This window comes from Eretmochelys imbricata, chromosome 22 (genome assembly GCF_965152235.1).
Source record: "Eretmochelys imbricata isolate rEreImb1 chromosome 22, rEreImb1.hap1, whole genome shotgun sequence".
Taxonomy (NCBI): Eukaryota; Metazoa; Chordata; order Testudines; family Cheloniidae; genus Eretmochelys; species Eretmochelys imbricata.
The window spans coordinates 14,672,579-14,699,176 of NC_135593.1; the positions used below are offsets into that span (position 1 = coordinate 14,672,579).

Consider the following 26,598-nt stretch of genomic DNA (forward strand, 5'->3'; position numbering starts at 1 on the left):
CAAATAAAGAGGTAAAATATCTTCTATTCCTACTTTATACATCCCAGGATCACATTTGCTCTTCTGGCCACAGATTCACACTGGAAGCTCATGTTCAGGTCATTATCCACCATGACCCCCAACTCTTCCTCAGCATCACTGCTTCCAGAGAGTCCCCCATCCTGCAAGTAAGGCCTGCATTATTTGTTCTTAGATGTATACGTTTACATTTAGGTGTATTCAAACACACACTGTTTGCTTGCACCCAGTTTACCAAACAATCCAAGTCTCTCTGAATCGGTGACCTGTCCATCGCATTATTTACCACTCCCCCAATTTGTGTGTCCTCTGCAAACTTTATCAGTGATGATTTTATGCTTTCTTCCTGGTCACTGATAAAAACATTAAATACCATAGAGCCAAGAACCGATACCCAAGGGACCTTACTGGAAACACACCCCTTTGATGATGATTCCCCATTTAGAGTTACATTTTGAGATCTCTCAGTTAGCCAGTTTTTAAATCCACTTAATATATGGCATGTTGATTTTATATCGTTTATATAGCTTTTTCATCAAAATATCACGTGGTACCAAGTCAGACGCCTTACATTATGTCAACACTAATACCTTTATCAACCAAACTTGCAATCTCCTCTTAAAAAGAAAAAAGACATCGTTAGTCTGACAGGATCTATCTTCCATAAACCCATGTTGATTGGCATTAATTACGTTACCCTCCTTTAGGTCTTTATTAATTGAGTCCCATATCAGCTGCTCTGCTATGTTGCCTGGGACATTGTGACCCTCATTCTCTATTGCTTTATTGCTCTGCACCTTGTGCAGCCACTTACACCAGTGCTGAGTTCTATTAAAATGGTTGCATTATGCCCCCACTTTGTGCTGACATAATCCTTTGCCCGAGGTGCAGGACAACAGTGGATCAGGCCCAGCATATTCACTGGTTCAAGCTGGGGCCCAGCAGGGCTTCGGACTCCTGGGTTCTTTCGGGCTAATTTTTGAAGGGATACAAAATTAGCTTGAGTTCATGAACCTAGTTACCCTCCCCTTTAAAGCCTGCTCCATTACACTGGATAATGGAGTGTCACTGGTGGAGAATCAGGCCCTGTGTTTATTGCCATGGGTGACACCATGATGTGTGTGTTTAGCTGTAGGGCAGCCTATGCTGTGGGGCAGGACAGGCCCCCGTAGGCTGAGCTGGCAGACGTGGGTGTCAGGGGATGAGATCTGGACTGCGGAAGTTTTCCTGCAAATGATTTCCCTCTCTCTTTACAAAGCATCTCCGGAGCATATCCCAGCATAACTCCTGTGGCCACGGACCTCAGCGAGAGCAGGATCGGACCTAGGAGTCCGGCTCGCATGTGCCATTGCCAGCTGTCTAAGCAGGTCCAGAAGGCCCGCCCCTACTCTGCAGCTTTGCCTGTTCGGGGCTCCAGCCAAAGCCATTAAACAAGCAAATAAAACAGAAGAAGCTAGATAAGGTGAGAGGGAGCAAAGACCAAGAGACTCAGAGCGTTCTGGTCCCCAGCGAGAAGCATCCTCCTCTACCCTGTGCTGGGACCCTGCATGCGTTCCCCATCTTTCCCAGGAACCCAGCGGAATTGCACGCTGCCTCCAGGCTGCGGTGTGCGCCCAGTTGCACAACCCCTGGCCTGGAGATGTAGAAGGAAGAGCTCCTAGTGGATTAACGGGGGTTCAGCCAGTTGTTGTGAGGCTGTCTGTGGACAGGCTGTGGTTTCCCAGGGTTTTGTCCCAGGATCTGGAGGTGCCGTCTCCCTGTGCCTTGACTGGGCTGTGCCACAGATTGCCCATGCCCAGCCCACCCATTCGCTGCTACCCTGCCCGCCCCTGCCCATGCCCCGTTGTTTCTCTTGGGGCTCAGCCAAGCGTGCAAACAATGTGGGGGTGGGGAGAGAAATCCTGCCCCGGAGCAGTGTATTGCTTTGGGGTTCCCAGGTACACCCTCTGGCTCCACCCACAGACAAAACAGAGCCCTGCCACCATCCACCAGCAGCAATGATTTCATCTCTCCTGCAACTGGCCCTTGGTCAATACCGACTGAGCTGCTAATCAGCCTTCTGGAATCCCAGTCTGTCTGCACAGCGGAAAGCACCATCTGTCTGTCTGGGAAGGGGGAGATGGATGTGACCAAAACACTGCCCTCAGCCACTGGCTGTTTCAGACACCTCCTTTGTGTGTGGGCACCCAGTTGTGCAATATTTGCATGGCATGGATGTGTAGGGGGCATCTGTGTGTGCATGTTTCTATGAGGGCATTTCTCTGTGTGTATGTACATTTGTGTGTTTGCAATTTTGTGTGTCTGTGTGTTTGTACGTATATTGGTGAGTGTTTATTTGTGCAGGCATACTTGTGTGTGTGTGTTGGGGGGGCATTCCGTGGTGGGTATGTCCATGTGTTTGCATGCATGTGTGTGTCTGGGCACATTTGTGTGCATGCTTGTTTGTGTACCTGCGTCCACCCGCCTGCTTGCATCAAAATACCTGGCTGCACCTTGTTTTCCTGTGTCAGTTGATTGAGTATGTCCTTATGAGGGTGTCTGAAGAGCATGGCTGGAACAGTACTTACATGTAAAGTTTGCAGCTGCCTTCCCCCAGGTGTCAAATAAATTCCTTTCCACTTGTTTCTGTCCAATCTAACCTGCTCCTGGTCTGCCTTCGAGGCTCTAGCTGCTATCAGCAGCCAGTACCTGGAGTCATATGGCAAACCAACCAACTAGGCCATTTTAAACAACTAATCTCATTTGGAATAAACTGTTCATTTCTGATGAATCATCCAAACCCATTTGTCCTGGAAAGGAAGGGGGAGGATAGAGAGACAGTGGATCAGAAATGCATCTAGAAGCAGAGAAGAAGGGCATGGGAAGGACTGCTGTGTGACACATACACACACAGAGAGAAAGGAAGGAGAGGGGGAACGAATAAGAGGAGAGCTGAAGAGAAAGCCACAGGCAGAGGGAAGAGACAGAGGGGAAGTGATTTGCCTAGTGCCATGCAATGAATCAGTCTCAAAGCCAAGAGCAGAACCCAGGAGTCCTGGACTATGGATTTAGCTCTCATCATCAAACAGGCCATGTCTGAGACCTGCAAAGAGGACCCAGGAGTCCTGAACCCCAACCCTCCAGCTCTCACTGCTGGACAACTCTCGGTTTGTTTGGTTTTCTTGGCCTTTTACCACCTCCCTTTCGGATGCAAGTGTGGATCCTTTACCTCCATTCCCCGCCCCCCTTATCCATTGGGACCTTTCTCCTTCTCTCTCCCCTGCCCCTCCTCCCTCTTTCAGAGAGATGCTGATATGTATCTTTGCAGCTGCAGAGAGGAAGGCCAACGGAAGCCTTGCAGGTGGGGTATGAATCCCAGTCGCAGTGTTAGGAAAAGCAAACGGAGCAGGGAAGAGGCTAAAGGCAGATGAGGCAAAGGCTCCAAGACACCAAGCATTGAGGGCTGGCATGGGGGGGCTTTCTACTGCATCCAGGAGCTGCTGAGTAAAGCCAGGTGTAGTCCTTGGGGCCAGGGTGAGCCCTCCAGGTCTGGGGGGAACTGGGAAGAGCTTCTAAGGGCATGGTAGTCATGGTGCCATCCCCTGCTCTAGCACCATCCAGGCGAGGATCTGGCAGTGCATTACAGAGCATCTCATTGATTAGGCCTTACGACCCCCATTTCCCACATGAGGAAACTGAGGCACAGCACAGGGAAGTGACTTGCCGAAGGTCACCTGGCCAGGCAGTGGCAGAGCCAGGAATGGACCCCAGGAGTCCTGGCTCATTAGCCACTAGAGCATACTGTGGGGGAGCTGTTCAAGGCAGGACAGCCTCAGCTTTGGGGTTGAGGCTAACAGCCTTTCAGCCCATTTTCATCTCCCAGCTCCCCACAGACTGATCCCTGGCTTGTTGTCACAGGAGCCACATTGCAGCTACGAGAGCCGAGTCAAACACGTGCTGGGCACAGAAAGTGACAGGGTGGTGCCCAGGAGCGAGGGAGCCACGAGTCTGGGGGAGCAGTGCCCTGTGGGGGCTCCTGGGACAGGCAGTTTTTGCTGGGTAATCACGGCCTTGCACAGCTCTGGCAGTGATCAAAGGCTCCTCCAGCCACATGGGCTCAGGCGCATTCTCCCTACCCGTACAGGCCTGAGAACAACTTTCCCACAGCCGCTGCACTGCACAGGATTCAACAGCTGCATGGGAGGCTTTGTGCTTCGGCTGAAGAGGGTGGCGGGGCGGGTGGGGGAGGGGGCGAGGGCCAAAGGGGCTTTCCACAGAGCCATTGTGCTTGGCCGTTTCCAATCTGGAATCCGGGTGTTGCTGAATGAGCGTGAAAAGGAGAGATTCAGCCAATCTGGCGTTGCTTTCCAGGCTGCCTCGACCCAGGGGCGGGCACCTTTAACAGGGAGACAAAGATGGGCAGCTTCACCACGATGCTGTGATGTAACACAGGAGCTTTATGATGTCATCTTGCATCACTCTGGGTGTACGGACAGGCCCTCGGAAGAGCAAACTCATCTGATTCTGCTTTGACACCCCCCCCCCCCAGATAAATTCTGGACTCCTTCCTTCTGATTTTAAAAAGGACCAAGGGCTAACTCAGCCCTTTGCACGTGTCCAATGCACAGTTATTGCGTAGCGTCTGTCCTGGCCCACAGAGGCTCCTTTATGCCCAGAGAGGCAGCAAGAGGCAAATTTCAACCCTGGCCTCTCAACACGATCCTACCTATCAAACTGGTAGGCAGATGCCCAGGTACCCCGCTGAAGTGGGCAAGAACCTGTCTGCAATCCAATGGCTGGGACAATGTCAGGCAGTGGGAGTTAAGTGCTTAAATATCTCTGAAGATCTGGGCCAATGGACTTCGCAGATCTAAACAAGTGCATCTCTGCTGATGTCCGTGTGTCCAGAGAAATTGGCCAAGAGCTTTGGAGGACACTTAAGTTTAGTCCTATCCATAGGGGTAAGAGACAAGGCACTGTGGTTTTGAAGAACTTCCCACTGACCGCCAACATATCATTGTTAAATCAAACGCTTCCAGGGTCACTCAAGTCCCAAACGTTGGTCTCAGTAACACAGGGAAGAGAATTTGGTTTCCGCCTACCCCAGTGGGGTCTGGATTTCATCTGGGACCTCAAGGCGTCCCTGTTATACAGATAGATAGTGATGGAGAGGAATGAGTTAGGGTGTAACAAGGATTAAGAAAGGGGAAAGAGGTTGATTAGCAGGAGAAATGACCCAGCAAAGAGGTCTAATAGGTAGTGGGACAGTCCCCCAAGAGAAGAGGTCAGAATGTAACACACTGGCTTTGTGTTCCTTATCCCCTCTATCAATAGAGGATAACAGCCTACTACTGCTACCACAGCTAGCCCTTTACCTCTGGTGGTAGAGACAGTGCTGGGGATCCTGCTGATGACCCATGGCGGGAGGTGGTCATTACAGATGCCCCAACATTCAGGACATTTAAAACCGGACTGGGCGAACCACTGGCAATGGGGTTCTTAACCTGGAGGTCGCAAACAAGTTGTTGGGGATCATGACTACCACCCTTCTCACACTGCTAGATGGTAGCAGGGTCCCAGCTTGATGGGATGAACCCCAGTGTGGAAAATCAGATGTACATATCTTAAAGAAACAAGCCTACATTAGGCTCAGCTGGATAACCAGGGCACCCCAATGGGTTTTTTCCATCTCGGATGCCTAGGAGCCAGCTGCTACAAACTTTCCCTCTCCATTTGTAACCCCAAACCGGCTGAGCCATCCAAGCTGCAATTTTTCAGGCTAAATTGGAATTAAACCCCCAGTAACAGAGTTATAAGCACTTGAAAAACGGACTGTTTCCAGACCCAGTAAAGCATTTCCTCTAAGTTTCCAGTTACAGGGCTATTTATGAGGCTCGAGAACAACCTGGAGACATGGGATTGATGTTATTTACTTATAGCAGAGACATGATAACTGTCTGCAGCTAAGTGCCGCGTGTGAAGGGGAGGAATGATTTAAGGTGGTACACGGCGCACGGTGAGTATTAAGGAGCCGTGGGATGAAGTTAGGAAAAACTGGCTGGATAACAGGGAAAGCAGCGAGATCTGCTCAGCTGTAGGATGGTCTCAGTGGAAGCCTCATTGCTCGAATTGTTTACTGTTTCAAATCGTGGCTGTGTTCAAGCAGCTTCACTGCAGATGCAGGCCCCATTGTGGCAGGTGCTGCCCAGACATATCATGAGAAAGATTCCTCACCCCGGCAGCTTAAGTAGACAAGATGGACAGAGGATGGGAGAGGAGAAAACGATACAAAATCTCAAAAACCAAAGCCTCTCGACTAGCAAAAGTTCAGCAGGAAACCATCCTGTATGGGCCCTTCTGCTGTCCGGTTCCTGCAGCAGTCTGGCAGCGTAGGGGCTGGGGGTTGCAACCAGACTGATCTGTTTATTTGCAGCAGGCTAAGGTGCAGAGTCAAAACCGACAGGGCAACAATAAAAGAGGTGTCTGCAAATAGCCAAGGGAGAGCTGTCCTCTGGGCTGGGAACACAAGCCAGCTTAGGGGGGCTGGACAGACAACCCTGCACCTTCCCAGCCAAATCTGCAGCCACAACTCCACCGTTCACTTGGGGGGAAGGGGTCCCAGAGACAGAGCAAACCAGCTGCTGTGCTGAGGAGACTGCAGGGGAAGGACCATGCCTGGTTTTCCTGCTTGGAGGGAAAGCAGCGGCCGGGGGCCCTGGTAAAGCGCAGGCACCTTTGTGTCATTAAAGGGGTCCAGAAATCCCCCCCCCCATCCCCCAGCGCTGGTCATTGTCTCCCTGGGACAGCTCCTCCCCCGCCCCCGCGTGGTGCCCCCAGCCCCGCTGGAGGGATTGAGGAGGGGCGCTGCCGCGTGCGGCAGGGGCTGGAGATATGGGCTGGCTCGGTGCAGCCGGTGGCCCCCGCTTGGACCAGCTCCCAGTCCAGCCCCCTCCTCCCTCCCCCCTGACGTCAGCCCCTGGGCTTCTCCAAACCCGCCGAGCCGCCCGCTCCTCACTCTGCGGCTGCGGAACATGGCTCGGAGCGGGGCGGCGGGGCGCCCGGGGCTGCTGCTCGCCTGCGGGCTCCTGCTCTGGGGCGCCACAGGTGAGCCGGAGCGGGGCGCGCACCCACAGGGCTGCGGGCCGCGGCCTCTCCCCGCCGGCAGATCGGACCCTCCGGCGGCGGCGGGGCGAGGGGGTTCGCGGGGGGCGGGCGGGCGCTCCTGCCCCCAGCCCCCCCCCGGGGCTTCGGGGACAGGTTTGCTGGGGGGGGGGGGGGGACGGACAGTGCTTGTGTTCCCGAGGCGCGGTGCGCGGAGCTGGGTGGGCTTGTGTGCGGGGGTTGGGGGGTTTTTTTTGGGGGGGGGTTGTTGTGCGGTGCCCTCGGCCCCCCCCCGTTGGTGAAGAGGGGGGCGCAGGGCAGTTTGCGGCGAGGATGCTGCGCCCCGTTGGCTTAGCTCCGACTCTTTGTGCCTTGGACCCGGGCGGGGGAGGGGGGCGTTTGGGGGGGGGCGGGCTGTGTGTCTGAGACCAGTTCAGCTTGGGAGTTTCCACGTGCGCTGGGCTCGTGTCGAGAAGCTGATCCGAACCCAGCCAGCCCCCTGCCCCCGGGTTGCCAACTCCCCCACCCCGGATTGCAGCACAAGGCTGGTGCATTCAGGTCCTCCTCGCACCGCTCCTTGATCCGGAGGGGTCAGCGCAGGGCGCGGCTCTGTGTCGGGGTGGTTGGGCGATCGGGTGGAAATTGACCTCTCCCCTGCGACAGCTTGGGTGGAGCGGTAAGTGCTTCTCGCAGCCCGGTTTTGCTCCATTGGGGTCAGTTTCCAGGGTGGGGGCCGATTCGCCCAGGTCTTCCCCCTCCCCCCGGAGCGGAGCTGGTTTGAGGGGCATCTGGGCAAAGCAGGGCTTAGGGGGCTGGGGTGCCAGACCCTCACAGCTTTGCGCTCCTTGTAAAGTGAAGCTCAGGAAGGGGATTGTGCACCCAGAGCAGCTGTCTGGCCCAGAGAGCGGGGAAAGGGGCTAGGAGCAGAGTGACCCTGGGGCGAGAGAGTGGAAGCCCTTGCCTCTTGGCTTTTGGGCACTGGACCGAACTGATAAATGGAGGGTTTCTGCCTATGCCTAGCGGGAGCCAGTTTCAGCTGGAGTTCAGGGGTGATATGTGTCTCCCCTAATCTAGGGCCAAAGGAGACATGGGGGGTTGCAAATCACATTTCTATCTGAAAACTCCAGCCTGGTTTAAACAGGGAGCTATAGTGGACTAATAAAAGGTGTGATTTGATAGTGATTGAATTAATCAGGTGAGACTCTGGATGCTCATATCAGTTTGAACCTGATTTAGAGTAGTTTAGCTGTAAAGGGACAGGTTCAGGCTCAACCAAGAGAACCCGTTTGAAACCAATATGAGCAGTTTTCAAACTGATGTAGATTAAGCCAGGACACTTTCTATCTGAAGACAACTCTTCAGTGCTTAACAGAGAGAGAGGAAAAACAATCGTGTTGCCCCTTTGGCCTGAGTGGGTAGCCAAAAACCTTGGGTTTGGGTCTTCCAGTTAGGAGGAGAAACTGATGAGCGAGTCAGGGATCTTTGATTCAACTCTGTTTATTTGCAAAGAATGGACAAAGTCCTGTTTCCCTGAACACAGCAACAATCAAACAGGAGACAGTTTCTTTGCTCACAGTTCCAAGCCCCTCATCCTTCCTGTACTCTGCCCAAAAGCTCAGTCTCTTGGCTTTTCGCAGAGCCACATTCCCGGTGCTTGGTCTGACTGTGCCAGGTGCTTCCTAGCTGTCTTTTATCTCAGCTTCTCTGGTCTTTTCTGCCATTTCTTCCCCAGACACAAACTTTCACGAAACAATAGCTAGCAAAATCCCTCTGCCCAAATGTGCCTTGGGTGCCTTTGATTTGGGTGGTGACAAGACTGTGTTTTGGATGGAGGCTGTGATTGTTTCAGTGACCTGGTCACATAAAGGCGCTTAATGCCAGTCTAGAACAATATTCTTGCAGTTACTTGTCCACCTTATATAGAGTTATTTTCACTGCTTCACATGTATGGTCATTTTCTCCCTTAGCCTCCGCTCCTCTGTGAGTGGTTATAAACCACCACTCAGGACATACTGTTTAAAGGCGCCTCTTCTCGGATACATGCATTTCTTAACAATGAACCAATTTAAAAAAAATTCCAGTTAACGGTGTCCCTTTTAAAGTGTGCATTTCAAACGGCTTCCACATAGCACTGCTGGCATGTAGCCGCCTCTGGGGTGGGGTATGGCAGCTATACAGCACAATAAGAGAGGAAACTTTAGCCAAGGAGATGAGAGCTAACCTGTGCTCTTATGAAATGATGGGGGGTCTTAATGGCCATGCAGACTAGACAAAGCTTGTGATTATTTCTGAAGGGTGTTTAGGAGACCCCACACGCAAAATTGCATGTTGTCTGCTTCAGAAGGAGGGTTCGGTCCAGTCCTGCTGGGATTCAAATTGCTGGTGCCAAAGAACCCAGGAGTTTCACACAAAGGTTTAGGCAGCCAACCCATCACTTCCATATAGACTGATCTCTTACCCAGCTACTGTGACCTCCTGAGCTTTCCTGTTAGGGTCACTGACACGTCGGAGCTGGCAGGGGGCGCGATGCCATTTCCCCAAACACAGAAAGAGACGTGCTGGTTTAGGGCAGCGGGGGAATCCCTGTCGTTAGATGGAGAGAAGAATTTGCAGGCTCTTCCCATATGGCAAACGGGACCCTCGTCCCTGAAGCTGTGCTGTAAAATACTTCCCAAGCTTTGGATTCCTGTCTGCCGCAGCAGCACCTTGAATTCCGCTGCCTGCCCCAAATCCCCCTCGTATGATGGGGAAGGGCTGGAACTCTTCTACTGGTGCTGCTGCGGGGGGTCAACAGAGAGAGATGGTACAAAGGAAACGTGCCAGGGCTTGGCTTTTCTTTTTCAGGGTGGTCTTGCCGTGGCCACCCAGACAACGAATCTGCGGGGACAGGGAAGCAGCTTCCTCTTTTATCTTTCTCTTGCTGCCGACCTCCTCCTTGCAAACCTGGTGCCTTGAAACTCCAGCACCAGGGTGGGCATGGGCGTGGCTGCCGCCACCAGGGCGTTGAGCTGCGTGCTCTGAGCTGGTGGCATGCACGGGGCCGAAATGTTGGAGCTGTGCTCTGGCCCCCTGCCCCAGCCGACACACGCGTCTCCCCTAGTTCTAGGCAGCCAAGCGCAGGGCTGCCAAATACCAGGCACGTACCAGGCTTGGGGCAGAGACCTCGCCATACACAGCATGGGCTGCCCAGACAGGGCTCCTGGAGTGGGGGGCAGAGCACGGAGATAATCGGGGGCTCGCTATTTTGGATAGGGCAGGAGCGGTAAGCAGTTCAGTCTGGAGATGGGGCAAGGGGGTGGAATGGAATAAGGGCAACTCCTTTTTATCATTCGCCCCCTTTTCCAGATGGTCCTGAGGTGTCTCTGACCCTTTCTGGGGCTGGAGGCACCCACCAAAGCCTTGAGAGTGAGGTCAGAGCCCAGGCCACTAACGCAGCCACCTGGGGCAAGTTGCTTCTCCTCTCCATATGCCTGCTATCCCCACCTGTAAAACAGGGGGTTTCTCCCCTTCCCATGCCAGCCCAGTGCTCTGGGGGTGTAGAGCACTAGCCATGATCCTGCTGGGCTCCTGCAATTGTTTGTTTACCCAGCTTGCCAAAGCAAGCAACCCCGGCCCGAAGAGCTTCCAGCCTCAGGCTCATGGAAAGGGGAGCTGCGTGAGCCAACACGAGGGCCATGGGGGTGGGGGGTGGCAGGTGGGCAGCGGAGGCTGTGGTGGGCCGGAGCATGGCGAATCTGTATTGATTCCCATCCAGGGCTGGTCGGGTCTATTGGGAGCTGGCCATGGCTTTCCCTTCTATGGAGTTTTCCCTGGAGCCTTGTGTTTCTCTTGGCCTTTCTCACTTGTTCTTTTTTTATCCTCTCTCCTTGCTGGTTGTTTTTTTGTTAGCCTGTGTATGTTTGTGTATTTTTTCCCCTTCCATTCACAGCTGCCTCCTCTCCCATCAGCCAGAGCTCAGCAGTTCCCTCTGGGCCGGCTTGCCCCGTCCCCGGGTCAGCACTCAGCTGAGAGACGATCTCCTCCCCAGGTTGTGTCCGGGTATTCTGTTATCCAGCCCACGCTCTGGGCTCCATAGAGACAGTTAGCCGGGTCTGTGAAGTCCTGTCCCTTTGGCCTGGCCAAGTTTACATCCCGTCTTGCTCCCAGGCAAGCTAAATGTAGATAATCAAGGCACAGCCTCATGAACCCGCCTTGTGATTCAGGGTTTCCCAGGCTGCATTCTGCTCCCATGAGCCCGTGTGAAACCCCACCGCCAGCCCCCGAGCCATCGGAGCTGCACCTCTGCACGTCGTGGCTAGTCGGTCACCCAAAGCAGTGCAAGGGCTGGGAACCGGATAGGGAGCCTTTCCCCAGTTCAGAGCCATTACTGTCTCGCAGCCATTCAGTGGCTTGAGCAGAGTGATCGGATGGGTCCTGGTCCGGTCCTTGATGGGCAGTATCTGCTGCACTTTGTTGCCAGCAGGCTGAGGACAGAACAAGCGGCAGAGACAGGCTGGGGGCACCCTTTCAGGTCAGGGCATGGGCATGTTCCTCGAGGGGTAAGGTTGCCCGGCTGTGCCCCATGCGATATCCCATCTTCCCCCAGCATTGAATGCTGCTGCAGTGCCTTGGACACCTCTCCAGAACCCCCAGTACAGGCTCTCCAGGCCTGCAGCTGGAAGAACCCCAGCCCTTGTGTGGCTTGTTGCCGTTGCATGTGCATTCGGAGAGTTTGCAGGGCCCGTGCAGATTTAAAGGGCTGACACCGGAATGGGGGCGCGGGGGGAAGGGGGTGTGAACTGGAACTTGCAGTAGGGGTGGAACTAGTTGATTCAAGGGAGTGGGAGTCAGGATGCCAAACTTCTCCTGACTTCCGGTGTGGGGCAAAACGCTTCTCCTCCCTGCACCCTCCTCTGAGCAACGGGGCACAGCAATCCTGCCCCCCCGGTGTGAGATCCTGGGCTGGGCCACGCGGAGTGTTAAGGGCAGTGATCCGACAAGTAGCATGAAAGTACCAGCAGCTGCTTCATAGCAGCAACAGGAGCACTTTGGAAACCTCCGCTCCCACATCTGGCCACAGGCCCCCAGCGCACCCTGCTCTCCCAGGCCTGGAACTGTTGCGGGGTTGTTGTTTTTAAATGACCCAGGTGAGGAGGCCCAGCTAGGGTGTGGGGGCAGGGCTGGCGCCCATCAATCAGGGCTTTGGTTGATGAATATTTTTGTGGGCGAGCCTGGCCACTGGGAAGTGTTTCAGGACTCCTGTAAGTGCAAGGCTGGCTCCAAGCATCAAGCTGGCCCCCCTGCCGGCCCACCTCAGCCCCGCTGGAGGGGGTAGGGCTCTGCAGGAGGAGGGGAGGAGGGGTACTTTTTCCTCCTGAAGTGTAAAAGGCCGATCTTTGTTCGTGTGCAGTGCTGGCTCCAGGCCAGAAGTTCGAGAGCCAGCTTGGAAGGCGCAGGAGCTAACCACTCTCTTGCAATAGAAAGCTGTAAATCTGCAGGGCTCTCTTTGAAACCCTGCCAGGCAGCTGGGAGAAAAGGGTGCAACGTGCTTGCTGGGTCTGAGGCTTGATAGCGCTGCTGGTGAGCAGCTGACAGGCCATTTCCTGGGGGTTCTCTGCCTCTTGCCCATGCTGGTCCCATGTGTTTTGTGCAGGATCCATCTGGGAGGGGCTGGGAGCTCCCCATGCTTCTGCCCTGCTCCCTACTGCACCCTGAGCTGGGAGAAGCTGGGACTGGGGCAGCTGGGGGCCAGGGTGTCCTGTGCATGGTGAAGGGCGAATGAGATTGGTTCCTTGCTGCTCAGAGGGTCCAGGGCATTCTCTGGTGACTGACATTATCGGTGCAGCTTTGAGGGGGAGGAGCCACCTCCCCTGGACCATGCCCTTGGCTGACTGAGAGCCTCCCCTAGGGTCTGCTGGTGGCCTCCTTGGCCCGATGCCTGCTGGCTTCTCTTGCCCTCTCTCTGCTGGGGGAGGGGATGGGAGTGGGGGTGGGTTTTGGGAAATTACTGTTCCGTTGTGGGGGTGGCCTGAATCCCAGACCCCTTGGTGCAGGAGCCATTCCCACCCCCTTGTTCTCTGCCACGGGCCGGTGGAGCCTGTCGGGCACGGGTCCACACTCGGGGCTGCCGGGCACCAGGAGCCATGCTCCCGTCGTGCCAGTCCCCAGCCTGGTTTGTGGCCCCACTGGCCGAGCCATGATGGCTGCTGCCCCTCACTGCCCACAAAGCCTTTCTCTAGGGCTCCTTTCCTGGGCTCTCCCTGCGCTGCCTCCAGAGGTGGCTAACAGCAAACAGCTGTGCGTCTGGCCCTGCCCCCATGGCTCCAACTCCTGCCCTTGCCCCTCCACTGAGCCTGCGGGGCCCTGCTCTGGTTATGCCGCGCCCACCCTTACTGGCCTCTTCCCCAGGACTGGGGACCTTCCTCCCAAGAGGGATCCCAAGGATGGCTCCATGCAGGCTGCCGGCTGCCTTCGCCACGGCGGTGGGGGGCTGTGAGCCCCTGTTGGCTCCCTGCCCAGGCTGTGGCAGAGCCAGCATGGGGCCTTTGAATGTGCCGCTCTCCCAGGGCAGGGCCTGCAAGCCCGAGGCACGAAGGGCCAGAAGGGCCCAGTGCCCGCTGTGCTCAGAGCCCCGTAGGTCTCATCTTTAGGACTGGAAAATGCTCAGCTGATGCCTGGCAGCCTTAGGCGTGAGATGAGTCACAACCTAGGCAAGCTTGCCCCATGGGCGGCTGTGAGGGGAGTTCTGGAGCCGTTTAGCCCTTGGGCTCTCTGCTGAGTTGTGTGCTCGAGTCTTGGGGCCTCTTGTCCCATTGGGACCTGCCCTAAGACTCACCAGGCTGCTGTGGGTCTGGAGTAAGCCCCCCTCCTTCCCCGTGCCTCCAAGGCAGGGGAGTCAGGATCTCCAATCCCCAGCCGCCTTCCATTGTGTGCCTGACTCTTCAAAGCAGGGAGAGCTTGGCTTAGTGCAAACAAAGCCAGCTTTGCCTGCTTGGGTCCTCTCCCTTGCCAGCCCCCTCCAGGCAGACGCCCCAGCCTGCCCATTAGCCCATTCTCCACCACCGCTGCTCCAAATCCCTCTCCCCGCTGAGCGTGGACCCCAAAAGTAAGGAGACACCAGGCTGGTCCAGCTGAGTGGCCCTCAGTTACAGTGAAGCCATGCCCAGCGTCTCTCCAGCCTGAGGTGTGTGTGTGGGAGGGGCAGGGCGGTTAGACTGGCTGATGGATCCTCTCTGTCTGCTGGGGGTTTGGAGCGGGGAGCTTCCCTTTCTCTGTGGGCGTGGGGGCGGGGTCTGCTGTGAGAAAGGTCTCTCTGTTCCCTGGGCTGCCCCAGCCATGCCCTCTGCCCTGCGCACAAAGTTCTCTGGGCTCCTCAGCACTGTTCCCTCAATGCAATCACTGTATCCCGAGGCTCCCGCTCCGGTGGTCAGGGCCTGGCTCCTCCTCCTCACAGCCCAGGCCTAGAGTCTGCCCCACACAGGGCCCTGGGCCCCTCCCCACCAACAGAAGGGATCAAAGCTGTGATGAACCCTAGGTAGGGGGTGGGACTGTCAACCTGAGTCAGGGAGCTGCTGAGCGAAGAGGGGGGGAGGCAGCGGGGTACATCCAGAGGTATCGGGGGAGATCCCCCACATGCTCCAGAGTCCTCCCCTGAGCCTGCCCTCCCCGCCATAAAGTCTCTCAGCCCAGCCCCTCGCCGTGGTGTTCAGCCTCTCTCTGTGCCCCGGGGGAGCTGGGGAGGATCCAGGGCAGTGGGCTCTCCGAGGTGCCAGCAGTGGGGTGCGGCACGTGTGCCAAGGCGCCAACAAAAGGAACGTTCTTTGCCTCATGGCGGGTGGCAGATTCCGGGCATTCTTGGGCTCTGAGCTCATGGCACTGGCTGGACTTCTCATCCGTGCCAGAGCTTGGGGGCTGGGGAGGGCGGGGCAGAGGCAGCTGTCTCTCTCTCTCTCTCAGCCTTTGGCCAGCAGCACCAGCTGGGTCTGCTCCTTCCCGCTTCCCCCAGCATCCCTTCTTTGTGTGTTAGGCGGCGGTGCCTGGCACAGTGGCAGAGCCTGTAGCCCATCTCTGCCCAGGAGATCTGGACTTGGGCCCACCTCTGCCCGCTGGGGTTTTGCAGCAGGCTGCCCTGACATGGATGGAGTCTCCTCAGGCTGCCGTCCCAGCCAGCTGCTCTCGCAAAGGTGCAGGACCTGTGGCTTGAGGCGCTCATCCCCCCTGGTCCCCTGCTGGCCTCAGGGAGGGGCATGACCATGGGCAGCAGGTAAATGGGCTGTCTCTTTGCAGAAAGCAGCTCCATCCGGTCCATCAACAACCACCCCCCCCCCCCCCCCCCGCTCTGGGGCACGGTCAGTCTCTTAGGCTTCCTCTGCAGCTCGTTAATGATTCCCTTCGTTTGCTAACCTCAGCTCATTACCTGCCCTCACTGCTTAATGTGCACTCAGCATGCACGGCCCCTTCCTATTCTAGATCAGTGCATTTCCATGCCTACGGTGGTGGGTTGGGGGCTCTGGTTTAGCAGCAGGAGTGCCCCCAACCCAGCAGTGGGCTCATCCCGGCTCCATGGGAGATGGGGGTCGCTAACAACCAGACTGCCCCAGAATCCGGGCAGGATCACTCCCCGTATCTCCCCGTTCGCCACCACTGGGCTGTCTCAAGTGACAGAGCCTCCTCCCTTCCCTTGGAAGCAGGAGAGATCTTGCTCTTGGGATTACTCCCATGGCTCCTGTTCCTTCCTGCAGTCCCTCTCCTGTGTGGCATGCTCGCTCTGTGGCTGGTTGCCTCCTCTGCCCTCCAGGGCTCAGCTAGCTGTCCTGGGCCGAATCCAGCCCTGCTGTCAGGCCCATTGAGTTCTCTGTGCCTTGGAATGGCTGGGCTGGGGGTCAGTGCCAGGGCCTCTCACGCTGGGCTGAACCCCCTTGTTTACATGCGGGGTTTGTTTACCGTCCCCTGGCCTGTCAGTTCGGGAAGCATCTCTGCTCCCCAGCTCCTGCCAGCGCCGGGTCGATAAGCCATTACATTTTCTCCAAAGCTCTGGAGCCCGGCCAGCCACTCCATTACCGCTGTGAGGCTGGGAACACGTGCCGAGGAACCCAGTCCCCGGCCCGCCACCTTGCCAGCATCCTTCATCCCCCATGCTCTGGTGCCATCCGTCAAGGTGCTGGGCCTTGGTCAGGCTGCTTTCAGAGCAGTACCAAGCGGCCTGAGCCATCAGGATTGGCCCCATTTTGCAGATGACGATCTGAGGAATACAGAGATTTGGACTTGCCAAGGTCACACAGGGCTGGTCCTGGCAAAGGCAGGGTGCAGAATCCCAGGGCAGGAGAGCTGGGGCAGCTCCCCCAATCCCCATTGGCTGCTCAGTTGTATTATTTTAGAGGGATTAAATGGGCTAAAACTGTTAATGTAACGCAGTCGCTGTCCAGTGGTAGACGAGGTTCGGGGGTTGGTATCCAGAGATCTCAGTGCCATGGCAAAGCCCCCATTAAAAACCCGTCCAACCTCTCATTAAAGATAAAGAAAAGAAGGAAAAACGGTGGCACCCTTTGAAATGTAGGGTAGTGAGTGAGGTTTCATTGTAACAACAGCCCTGGCTTCTTTTCCTTCTAGCTGGGGAGTGTTTACAAGGAAGCCCCTGGGTCTGACAGTCCCTTGGCTCGTGCCAAAGGTGGCGATAACTGGCCTTTGCGGGGAAAGAGAAGCTGGGCTGGAGCTGCCATTGTTTCTGCTGCTGTTAAAGTCTGACCCTGTTTATTCTCAGGTGGAACATGGGGCAGTATGATGGAGAAGCTTGTGCCAGCTGTTCTTTGTCTTTTTCCCCACAAGTCTCTTCCCTTAAGGCCCCGCAAAGGCAGTGATGGGTGGAATAGCCCATCCCCTCATTATTTGGCCATCGCTGATGCCTGATATAGGACACACCAATTTTGGGTTGTTAATTTCTCCCTTGCCCCTCCAGCATGGGCTGAGGGTGCATTCCCATGGGTTGCCCCAGGCTGCCTGCCTTTCGCCCCCATTTGTTTGGCAGCTGTAGAAAGTCGAGGAAGAGAAAGACCCACTCGGGGGCTTTGAAACTCCTGCCAGACTGGGGTGGGGTGGGGGAGGAACTTGCCAGTCCCAGGGGATAGGGTGGGGAAGCAGGGCAAGGCCTTGCAGCCAACTACACAGCCTGGGCACAAAGCCGTATGCCGGGCAACAGGCCCAGTTGCCTCGCAGGTTTTTAGTACGTTAGAAGAGAAGAGCAGCCAGACTGGGTCATCCCAGTGGTCCGTCTAGCCCAGGATCCTGTCTTCCGGCAGTGGCCAAAGCCAGGTCCTTCAGAGGGAATGAACAGAGCAGGGCAACTCTCAAGTGATCCATCCCCTGTCGTCCCCTCCCAGCTTCAGGCAGTCAGAGGCTGAGGGACACCCAGAGCATGGGGTTGCATCCCTGACCATCCTGGCTAAGCGCCATTGATGGACCCTATCCGCCATGGACTTATCTACTTCTTTTTTGAACCCTGTTATACTTTTGCCCTCACAGCATCCCTTGGCAATGAATTCCACAGGCTAAGTGTGTGTTGTGCGAAGAAGAATGTCCTTTTGTTTGTTTTAAACCTGCCGCCTATGAATTTCATTGGGTGACCCCTGCTTCTTGTGGTGCGTAGGAAGAAAGAATGCCTCCTTACTCACTTCTCCACACCAGTCGCGATTTTATAGACCTCTGTCATAGCCCTTCTTAGTCGTTTCCTTTGCAAGCTGAACGGTCCCACTCTTTTTAATCTCTCCACACACGGAAGCTGTTCCATATGCTTAATTATTTTTGTTGCCCTTCTCTGTACCTTTTCCAATTCTAATAGATCTTTTTTGAGATGGGGTGACCAGAACTGTACGCAGTATTCAAGGTGTGGGCGTACCATGGATTTATATGATATTTTCTGTTTTATTGTCTATCCCTTTCCTAATGGTTCCTAACATTCTGTTTGCTTTTTTGACTGCTGCTGCACATTGAGTGGATGTTTTCAGAGAACTATCCGCATTGACGCTAAGATCTCTTTCTTGTGTGGTAACAGCTAACTTAGACCCCACCATTTTGTATGTGTAGTTGGGATTGTTTTCCAACGTGCATTACTCTGCATTTATCAACATTGAATTTTATCTGCCATTTTCTTGCCCAGTCACCCAGTTTTGTGAGATCCCTTTGTAACTCTTTGCAGTCTACTTTGGACTTAACTAACTTGCGTAATTTTGTTTTGTTTTCAAGTTTCGTCACCTCACTGTTTACCCCCTTTTCCAGCTCAGTTATGAATACGTTGAACAGCACTGGTCCTGATACAGATCCCTGGGGGACATCACTATTGACCTCTCTCCATTCTGAAAACTGACCATTTATTCGTACCCTTTGTTTTCTGTCTTTTAACTAGTTACTGATCAATGAGAGGACCTTCCTTCTTATCCCATAACAACTTACTTTGCTTAAGAGCCTTTGGTGAGGGACCTTGTCAAGAGCTTTCTGAAAATCCAAGTATACTATATCCATTGGATCAGTCTTGTCCAGATGCTTGCTGACTCCCTCAAAGTATTTTAGTAGATTGGTGAAGCGTGATTTCCCTTTACAAAAGCCATGCTGACTCCTCCCCAACAAATCGGGTTCATCTATGTGTCTAGTAATTCTGTTCTTTACTATAGTTTCAACCAGTTTGCCTGGTAATGAAGTTGGGCTTATCGGCCTGTAATTGCGAGGATCGCCTCTGGAGCCCTTTTAAAAATTGGTGTCACATTAGCTGTCCTCCAGTCATCTGGTGCAGAGGTTGATTAAAGCAATAGGTTACATACCACAGTTAGTAGTTCTGCAATTTCATCTTTGATTTCTTTCAGAACTCTGGGGTGAATACCATCTAATCCTGGGAACTTACTGCTGTCGTTTAGTCCCTAGCACCAGGCTCAGAGGGGGAGCACCAATGGGTATGAGGGGGCTGCATTCCCCCCTAATGCCAGGGTAGGTGTTGGAGACAGAGGGTGAAGAGGCTGTACTGCCCCCAACAGCCCAGGGCCCTAGTGCCAGGCTGGTGGGTGACTAGGGCAGCCCCCACACTTGTGCTGTCTGAGCTGGCTGTCCCCCTGGCCTGTGCCCTCTGCTGTGGACATAATGCCCCATTCATGCTTGCCCTTTCCCTGAGCTCTCTGGATCCCGTGGGCAGCAGGGGGCTGGTGACATCAGGATTCAGTCACCCCCCACTCTGGCCGCAGAGACCCAGTCATTGTGCCGCTTGCTTGAGTCACCAGGAGCTCCCTGACTCGGTTTCCTTCTCGCTGCTTTTCACCAGCGGGGAGGAGGTCAGGGGGCCTGGGACTGCTGTCACACTGGGGCATTGCCCCCCCAAAGGGCCATGCTGCGGTCTCTGATGGGCTTTCGTCCCTCCCACAATCCTGCTGTGTTGCATAGGGCACCCCGGCATGAGCTGTAACCCTATGGCACTGCATGGAGCTGTGCTGGTGCCCCTTGCCCCACAGAGCGGTGCCAGCGAAGGGGAGAACATGGCCTCAGCTGAGACTTCAAATCTGCCAGCAGCGCAGAGGCTGCCGGGGAGGAGAAGGTAGCTCTTGTGTCTGCAGCCCTGAGACTGCGTGAGGAGGCAGCTGGAAAGGGAGCAGAGCAGAGAGAGGGGTTTAAATACCAGAAGCAGAGCCGGTGCTGGGCATAAACCCATGACACAATTTCTTAGGGTCCCAAGCAGCTCAAGGGGGCCCCTTATCTGCTTTTTTAGAATGTGTTGTGGGGGGCCCCCAAATATTCCTGCCTAGGGCCCCCAGAGGGCTAGCACTACCTCTGAAAGGGCAGGTCGGTTTTGTAGGTGGTTCCTGAAATGACGGGGGGAAATACAGTGAAGTGGAACGGCTGCTCTTAGAACATAACGGAAGAATGGCCACCCTGGGTCAGACCAATGGTCCATCCAGGATCCTGACTGGTGACAGTGGCCAATGCCAAGTGCTTCAGAGGGAATGAACAGAACAGTGCAATTATTGAGTGATCCACCCCAGTCGTCCAGTCCCAACTTCTAGCAGTCAGAGGCTTTGGGATACCCAGAGCATGGCCATCTTGGCTAATAGCCATTGATGGCCTTACCCTCCAGGCGCTTATCTAATTCTTTTTTTTGAACCCCATTATAATTTTGGCCATCACACATCCCCGGCAATGCGTTCCACAGGTTGACTGTGCATGGCATGAAGAATCATAGGACTGGAAGGGACCTTGAGAGGTCATCTAGACCAGTCCCCTGCACTCATGGCAGGACTAAGTATTATCTAGACCATCCCTGACAGGTGTTTGTCCAACCTGCTCTTAAAAGCCTTCAATGATGGAGATTCCACAACCTCCCTAGGCAATTTATTCCAGTGCTTAACCACTCTGACAGTTAGGACGTTTTTCCCTAATGTCCAACCTAAACCTCCTTTCCTGCAATTTAAGCCCACTGCTTCTTGTTCTATCCTCAGAGGTTAAGGAGAACAATTTTTCTCCCTCATCCTTGAGACAACCCTTTATGTACTTGAAAACTGTTATGTGCCTTCTCAGTCTTCTCTTTTCCAGACTAAACAAACCCAATTTTTTCAATCTTCCCTCATGTGTCATGGTTTTTAGACCTTTAATAATTTTTGTTGCTCTTCTCTGGACTATCTCCAATTTGTCCATATCATTCCTGAAATGTGGTGCCCAGAACTGGACACAATACTTCAGTTGAGGCCTAATCAGCGCAGAGTAGAGTGGAAGAATTACTTCTCGTGTCTTGCTTACAACACTCCTACTAATACATTCCAGAATGGTGTTTGCTTTCCCCCTCAAAGTGTTACACTGTTGACTCATATTTAGCTTGTGGTCCACTATGACCCCCAGATTCCTTTCCGCAGTACTCCTTCCTAGGCAGTCATTTCCCATTTTGTATGTTTACAACTGATTGTTCCTTCCTAAGTGGAGTACTTTGCATTTGTCCTTATTGAATTTCATCCTATTTACTTCAGACCATTTCTCCAGATCATTTTGAATTATAATCCTATCCTCCAAAGCACTTGCAACCCCTCCCAGCTTGGTATCGTCCACAAACTTTATAAATGTACTCTCTATGCCATTATCTAAATCCTTGATGAAGATATTGAACAGAACCGGACCCAGAACTGATCCCTGCGGGACCCCACTCATTATGCCTTCCAGCATGACTGTGAACCACTGATAACTACTCTCTGGGAACAGTTTTCCAGCCAGTTATGCACCCACCTTATAGTAACTCCATCTAGGTTGCATTTCCCTAGTTTGTTTATGAGAAGGTCATGCAAGACAGTATCAAAAGCTTTACTAAAGTCAAGAGATACCATGTCTACTGCTTCCCCCCATCCACAAGGCTTGTTACCCTGTCAAAGAAAGCTATTATGTTTGTTTGACACTATTTGTTCTTGACAAGTCTATGCTGACGGTTACTGATCACCTTATTATCATCTAGATGTTTGCAAATTGGTTGCTTAAATATTTGCTCCATTATCTTTCCAGGTGCTGAAGTTAAGAAGTATTTCCTTGTGTGCGTTTTAAACCTGCTGCCTATTCATTTCATTGGTGACCCCTGGTTCGTGTGTTATGTGAAGGAGTAAAGACCCCTTCCCTAGTCACTCGCTCCGTCATAATTTCACAGACCTCTGTCATATCCCCACTTAGTCCTCCCTATTCCAAGCTCAACTGTTCCAGTCTTTTTACTGGTTTCAGAGTAACAGCCGTGTTAGTCTGTATTCGCAAAAAGAAAAGGAGTACTTGTGGCACCTTAGAGACTAACCAATTTATTTGAGCATGAGCTTTCGTGAGCTACTTCTCTCTCCTTATCAGGAAGCTGTTCCAGACCCCTCATCATTTTGTTGCCCTTCTCTGTGCCTTTGCCAGTTCTAATAGATCTGGTTGGAGATGGGGTGACCAGAACTGCTACTAGCCTTTAATGGACCTGACCTCCAAGAGTGGTGGCTTCCTCTTTGTGACTTGGGCCTCCAGCCAGGTCACAGTGGTCCTGGGTAGCAAGGTCTTTTAGGGCTAACTGTCCCAAGCAGGCCAGTCTCCATTGCCTGCTCTGTGAGACTTGCCCAGGGGCTGGCATGGGAACCCAGGCTCACCCTCTACTCCAAGGTCCAGCTCTGGGACCCTCCGATCAACAGCCAAGGTCTGAACTGTTCTGTCCCTGGCTGCTTTTTCCCCTGAGCCTTTCCTACCTCTCTGGCTCCCCCCCAGTTCTGGATTTTCCAGCCCAAACTCCCTCCTGGCAAGGAGTCACTGCAGGCTAGTTTCCTTTGTAGCACCAAACACCCCTTCCTTCCCTCAGCAAATGACTGCAAACTACTTCCCTATAGATCCCAGCTGCATTCAGCTCCTGGGCTTTATACAGGCCCCTCCTGTCCCTGTTCCTGTCCAGCTGAACCTCCTCCCTAATTAATCCCTGCTTCCTGGCTGCTCCTCCAGATGCAGCCTGGGCCGTTAATTGGCCCAGCTAGCCACCTTAACCCCTTCAGGCCTTGTGCGGAGCAGACACCTCAAATCATCTTCACACCCTCAAGCCCATAAGCCTTGGGGGTGGGTTAGTGCAGCTGCCTCCTGCCCTGCATTTGCCTGAGCAGGGCCAGCAGGGCATCCCTCTCTTGTTCTGCTTCACCCACTAGGAGACCCAGATTATCCTGGTCCTCCACAGCACCCCTAAACTTTTCCCTTTGGTACTCTGGGTCTCCATCATCTATTGGCAGGGCCTGGTCCATGGCTACTCGTTTCTCCTGTAGCACCTTCACTTGCCCCACAGGATCCCACAGCCCCCTTTCCCTCAGGGCCTGAGTTCCCACCATAGCTTGCTTTGCTTCAGTGGCAGTTCCTATGTCCCTCTGGGCCCCCTCCGTCCTAAGCATTTTATCTTCCAACTCCTACCACCCTCTTCTGGGTGCCTGGTTGACCACCTGCCGGGTCCACAGTCATCCCCACCCCGTCTACCCTGACAGTCTCCTGCATGGTCCAGTCCCCAGACACCCCCCTTCTTTTTTTCCAATCTCACTGTGGCCCATGCCTTCCCCTTTGCTACCCCTTAAGAGGGCAGGGCCTTTTTATAGGGCCAACCTCACGGCACCCAAACCAGCCCCTTGTCCTTGCCTTGTCAATAGGCCGTGCTTCGCCCTTGTCTATTCCCGTCACAGTTCATACATGGGCATCTCCTTCTTAGGGGCCCCCGCTGACCCCGGGCAACACACGCCTGTCCCTTCCCTGTTCTACACACACGTTGGACTCTTTGGGGTTTCTTGTCTCCTTGCCTTCCGAATAAAACTTCTCTCCCCTATACAGGCAGGGCTACTCATGTCCTTCGCCCGCAGGTACAGCACTTCTCTGGCTTCCCGGCCTCAGGACCCTGTCCAATCTCCCTCTCTGTGCCCTTTGCTAATCTCTTTCCATGGGAGCTTAAATCAATACAGCTGCTGTTCAGCCAGCCGTGTGTCCAATAAGCATTGGCCTGGGCCTCTCACTTTCTCTGTGAGTTCTCCAGCACCTGCCTGCTCTTTGTCAGCCCCTTCCACAGAGGTGGCGACTTTGGGGTCCAGGCTTGGAGGATGCATACTGTAGCTCCATTGTCTCCTCCCAACGTCTCCTACCCCTCCCTCAGGGTGTGTGATCTCTGCTGATCTGCCTGGAGAGATGTCGCCTTCATGTCCCAGACCCCTGTGAAGCAGGCTCGAGGAGAAGAGGTATTTCCAGGGAGCCAGGTGGCCTTTTGTCCAGCCCTGTTTGTTCAGCTCTCCTCTCTGGGGGCGGCTGGCAGAGCACACGCAGTCCTGGACAGGTGGGATCTGGCAGCTAGCGTGACCGGGGAGAGATCCTGCTGAGGGACAAGCGGTGCTGGGACGCTCAGGGTGGGAGCTGGCACCGCTGGTCTGTAATGCTCCTGGGTTGTCTGCCCTTAGACACAACCTCCAAAGCCACTTGGCTAAGCCACTGCCCCATATCTGGGCCAGATCCTGCACTGATGGCCCTGTGGGGCAAAGTGGCTGCCAGGTGCAGGGGTGGGGAGGGGTTCCTTGCCCTGTTATCCGCGGTTTCCTTCAGTACTCAGGAGGGGCCTGGCCCCATTTCCAGGAGCCCCAGGGGCAAGTGTTCCCTGGGGCCCTTCCTACTGACCCCCTCCCCAGCTGGGAAGAGAGTGAGACAGGATTAGGTGGCTCTGGGGGGCAGAGAGGCGGCTGGTCTGGGAGCTCTATCCAGCCTCCCGTCCCCTTCCACAGATCAGGATGAAGCCCAGCGGGAGATGGGGGCAGGGGGAGACCTGCAGGGGGATTATCTGTGGCTTCATGATCCCCACGCTCTCCTGTCCCAGTCCTCTAGGGGGGCACAGGGCGATGACACCCCCTGCCCTGGACCAGAGCATTAGGATCCTGTGGTTTGATGCTGGTGATGTGGTGCGGGACATGAGGGCCTGGCATGGGAGGTGCCAAAGACAGGGGGCACAGCCCCAGGCAGGAGATTTGGGTTTGCTCTTAGCAGGTTTCGCTCCAAGCAGGTGCAATTTCAAAGACCTTGTTCTCGCTCTTCAATTAGGAGCCATCAGGGGGAGGGGGGTGGCCCCCTCTACGTCCCCTCCACTATGACCCCATCCCCTGCTATATCCTGGCTGGGCCCCCTGGTGGCATCCCTTGTTCTGTGACCCCAGCCCCCAGGGTGTAGCCCCCTGGTGTGTCCCCTGTACTGTGGCACTTGGGGACCTCTGGCCCTAAGATGCGTCTCTGGCACTCTTCATAACCGGCAACCCCCACACACACCCTGGCTGCGTTCCCTTGGCTCTCCCCCCGCCCTGTGACCCCACATCCCCCTTGCTGAGTCCCAACCCCCACATATGAACTCCCGAGGCTGTGGCCAGGGCAGCCTGGAACCCCTGCATTCAGAGCAGCCGCCGTGCGTAGCTCCCCCTCTGGAAACGTGAGTGGCCGGGCTGGGACAAAGGTCCCTTGTGTTGGGGCCAGTGCAGGACAAGGCGCTTCCTATCTAGAGCTGCATGGCAAGATTTGGAAACCACTTCCTGTGCCAGGCACGTGGCCAGCACTGGAGGGGCGGGTGGTGTTACAGAGGGGGGCGCTCACCTCTTGCCGTAACTGCCCCATGACCACTCCTCCGCTCAGCACCACAGCCCACTCCCAGCTGGGATCCAGCCCGTGGCTGATGGGGGGGGTGCAATCTCACGGAGGGTATTGCTGGCATTTGGGGGTCCCCTCGCTAAAGAACGTGGGTCACTCCCTGCAGCAGGGCTCAGGATGACTCCTCACGCCAGGGGAAAGCAGACTGGTCCAAAGCGGTGAATCACTGAGTATCTCCTGCCTGCAGCCCTCTCGTCTCTGCTCCTGGGGGTGGGGGCTCTGAACTGGGGGGCTTTGGAGACAGGGTGTGACCTGTGGACAAGCCCTCTGGGGCCACGCCTGCCCGTCTCTCGCCTGTGGGGGGCCCGTGGCTGGCTGAATCCTCGTGGCCACCAGCCTGCCAGACACCCAGTTTCGAGAGATGTGCCTCGGTCGGTTCTGGGAAGCTGAGCAAGCTGGCGACCTGGGTGCTGTGCTGGGGGGGAGGCTCGGCACTGCCCCCCCCCCCCGTGTCGGGGGCTGCTGTTGGCGTGACTCATGGGCCGGGCTCTGGAGCAGCATCACTGGCTCATCCGGGTTGCGTTGGCTGTCACCATCCATCACTGGCTGGGAGCACCAGCTCGGCCCTGCTGGGGAGAGTCCCACGTGCAGCCGTAGTCGCTGCCTGGGAGGGGCAGCTGGGCTTAGACTGGACCCACGGGTGCCATGGGGCTTCTCCCCAGTGAGGGGTGAGCTGGTGGCTGCATCATGGGAAGCTGGAGCCTCAGAAATCTCTCCGGAGCCCCCCATAGACGTTCTGAGGACCCAATTGTTTGGAGGTGCAGGGGGCTCCCTCTCTGCTCCCCACGGTCGCTGTCCTCACTCATATCAGGTGCCCTTCATGACCCTTTGCAATGTGGGGTGACCCCCCACTCTGGGCACCCTGGCTGTGTGGGGCAGGCTGGGCTGATTCCTGGTGCTGTGCCCACCCTCTCCAAGCTTCTTCCCTGACCCTCCCACCCCCCAGGGGAGCCCTCTCATCTCTTGTTAATTGCAGGGCTTGGTGCTGTGCAGACCCTGAGGTTCTCCCTGCCCTACAAAGGCCATGGAGGGGAGAGGGAGCTCTGTTTGCTGGGCAGATTAATCAGACAAGCTGAGGTCCTGCAAGCAACAGATGGCACAGATCACAGCCACTTCCCCGGCAGATCAGAGTCAGTGCTGGGGAAGGTTGAGGCAGGATTGGCTGTGGGCATCCACCGGTTCCTCAGGCTGTATCTGGTCCTTGCCCAGACCCCTAGCATAACACCCCCTCCCTGCCATCCTCTACCTATGCCCTGCCTAGCCCCCTGCTTTGCGCCCAGGGGAAGCCGGTAGAATTTCCTTGGTAGTGCAGCTGGGAACCAGGACCCCTGGGTGCTGGCTGTGAGGCAGAGAGGGGGCG

The 26,598-nt window shown here is 55.1% G+C and overlaps 1 protein-coding gene across 1 annotated transcript in view; it reads left to right on the forward strand.

Annotated features, from left to right (window-relative positions):
* Positions 1-7,028: 7,028 nt before the first annotated feature.
* Positions 7,029-26,598, forward strand: part of MCAM (melanoma cell adhesion molecule) — a 33,902-nt gene continuing 14,332 nt past the window's right edge. Inside the window, exon 1 of the mRNA XM_077839641.1 lies at positions 7,029-7,101. Coding sequence (XP_077695767.1) covers positions 7,029-7,101 — 73 coding nt within the window. The remainder of the gene's footprint in view (positions 7,102-26,598) is intronic.